Genomic DNA, 2977 nt, shown 5'->3' with positions numbered 1-2977 from the left:
GAGCAGCTCAGTAGGGTATGTCATAAAGTGTATTGAACTTAGTAAACTCGAAGCTATGCTGAACATGCTCAATCACTACTGTCTGCAAATAGGAAGAAGGCACTTACGACCAAACTCTGGAGTTCCGAAGAGGAGGTGATGGCCAGCCAAGACGATCAACTCGGCCGACCCAGCAGTTTTACCAACCTCCCCGGGCTCGGAACTAACACAGAAAGGTAAAGTTGACGTTATGAAGTGGTTTCTATATAACAAGAGCTGCTATTCATGTTTAATTATCTTTAATTTCTACTGTTCTTTCTTACCACTTTCAGTTACTTGCCTGTCTTTTCAAATTTTTCGTGTATTTGGCAGCATTCCCACTGCTACGACTTTGATTCATATAATTATCGTGTCTTGTCTAACCTATTCTTATGGCCTCGAAACTATTTTTTCTCCTGACCTCTAGTCTCTACTATCTCCAGAGTAATTTCACTACCACCTTTCTGAAATCATTTTTTTATAATTGGATATATAGCAGTCTCTTGCTTAAAATTCCAGGTTGACCCCATTGTTTCAGAATAAGGTTTAAATTCATTGTAAAGTTTGCAAGATTTGTCCCAAACTGGCCCCATTCTAATTCTTTAGCCTAACCCCTTGCTACTTCTCACTTATATTCAACAGTGAGCTGTTCACCATTTCTCAAACCTGGGACACCTTTTTATGACTGCAGGTTATTGCAAAAGCTATCCACTCTGTCTGGGAAGCTCTTTCCTTTCTTCTTATTTCTTATTTATATTTCAAGCCCAATTTCAAATACCAACTTCTTTTTAAATTCTCTACAACTCCTCCAGTCAGGATTAGCAATTCCAACTCTTGTACCTTTCCAGAGCTTTTTTAATTTTTTAATTTGTATGATAATACAGTAGATCCCTGGGTTACAAACGTCCGACTTACAGACAACTCTTACTAGCCCTTTAATTGTATATAAATTTGCCCTCACTTTGAAACGATCGAACCTACCCCTACTGCAACAAATTCTTCATCACAATCACCACTTGCTGCACGTGCAGCTTTTAGGTCATTGAAAAGGCTTCTAGTCTTTTCTTGCAGTGAAGTAAGGCTAAGTAAGAACCATATGCACCTGTTTCAACTTACTTACAAAATTTTTTTTTTTTTGTGCTTTAGATGAAGGTTTACAGAGCAAATTAGTTTCGCCCTAAACAATTAATACACATATTGTTTTGTGACATGGGTTGCCAACTCCATGACATGTCAACACTCTCCCCTTCTCAACCTTGGGGTCCCCATTACCAGCTTTCCTGTTCTCTCCTGCCTTCTCATTCTTGCCCCTGGGTTGGTGTGCTCATTTAGTCTCATTTGTTTTATGGGTCTGTCTGATCTTTGGCTGAAGGGTGAACCTGAGGGGTGACTTCAGTACTGAGTTAAAAGGGTGTCTGGGGGTCAGCTCACCTACACATTCTTAAAGACACACGGAGGAACGGATCGTGTTCATAACCCAGGGACTGCCTGTATATGTAGGGGGGAAGAAAACCTGATGTTTAAAAACTACTTACAATTATAAAGTATTTAAGATTATCCTGTAGTTATAAACTCCTTTTCCACCAAACCTTTCCCCATGAATGCTATCCCCAGTTCCCTTTTTTCTGTGTACTCACTCCCTTCCACTAGTGGAAGTGATGACAATCAGTGAAATGACTTACGTTTGAAAGCAAGAAAAGAGATAGCTACAAGAAAACAAAGGACTGAATGAACACCAACCTGGCTAATTGAGTTTATTTTTATTGTTTAATTAATTACAATCTTTTTTAATAAAAAGAAAGTTTCATAGTATATTCTTATATTCTTAGGAATTGCATGAAGATAACATGATTGCTTATTAAAATGTAAGTTGTGGGATGTATGCTGTCTATCCAGAAGCTTTCATCTCAGAGTTTAAGGAAGAAAGTTGCTATCTGAAAATCATCTTCAGTAAGAAGAAGAGAAATAGGTTAGGAAATTATGGGACTAATCTAAGGCATCTCATTCTGATGAAAAAAGACCGTATTTCCTATTCTATTTTTGGTAGGAAATACTTCTGCTATCTCTGATAACATTTCTGTTTTGTCATTATTTCCAGTGCTTTCGAACCTTTTTTTAAATAGAGTTTTCCCATGATAGCTTTTGGTATAACTCACCCTGAAGACTATTTTGGACTTAACTGTATCTTTTTTCTCAGTCTGTTCTTCTCAGTAGCAAGATGATTGAGAATTTTTAAGAAATTGTTCTCAATTCCTCATTTCAGCTATTCTTTCTCCTAATGCTGCTGTCCACCTTGTGTTTTGCCCCTGCTAAGTGATATTCTCAGATTTTCAAACCAGCACACAACAGCAAATAAAACCAAACCCATTGCTGTTGAGTTGATTCTGACTGATAGCGACCCTACAGGACAGAGTAGTACTGCCACATAGGGTTTCCAAGGAGCAGCTGGTGGACTGGAACTGCCAACCTTTGGTTAGCAGCTAAGCTCTTAACCACTGCGCCACCAGGGCTCCACCAACAACAAATAGAAAATTTAAAAATTACGTATGTATCTTGCATTTTATTTCTGTTAGACATTACTTTTCTAGAGCCTTATATCTCCTTCAGCTTCCCCAAAGCTTCATCTGGTTAAAAATGAGTTGTCATCCTAAGTGAACATATAATTTCTTCTAATTTCTGACTCTTAGCCCCTTCTGTAGTAGTCTCTCTAGCGTGGAAGCCTAATGCTAATTGACTTGTGAGTTACCTGAGCAAGTCAGTGTAGCACATTTTTCCTTTTATCATTGGCTTTTTTGTGTGCTTACTGTAAGACCTCATCAATTAAACAGGTGTGACTTACTGTCCACACTGTCACAAAAGAGCTATAGCTAAACTCTGGGCATTTTTCTGTGGCATGTAAGAACGGACCAAATTATTCATCAATTGTGTCCACGACTATTTTTAAGCAAAATCAAAGTAT

The 2977-nt window shown here is 38.1% G+C and overlaps 1 protein-coding gene across 1 annotated transcript in view; it reads left to right on the top strand.

Annotated features, from left to right (window-relative positions):
- LOC101357748 (tudor domain-containing protein 3) overlaps window positions 1-2977 on the top strand; it is a 140301-nt gene that overhangs the window by 130308 nt on the left and 7016 nt on the right. The window contains exon 12 of the mRNA XM_023741123.1: window positions 93-215. Within this exon, the coding sequence (XP_023596891.1) occupies window positions 93-206 (114 nt within the window). The 3' untranslated portion in view covers window positions 207-215. The remainder of the gene's footprint in view (window positions 1-92; window positions 216-2977) is intronic.

The sequence above is a fragment of the Trichechus manatus genome, unplaced genomic scaffold (assembly GCF_000243295.1).
Source record: "Trichechus manatus latirostris isolate Lorelei unplaced genomic scaffold, TriManLat1.0 scaffold00173, whole genome shotgun sequence".
NCBI lineage: Eukaryota > Metazoa > Chordata > Mammalia > Sirenia > Trichechidae > Trichechus > Trichechus manatus.
This window is presented reverse-complemented; position numbering and strand designations above follow the sequence as displayed.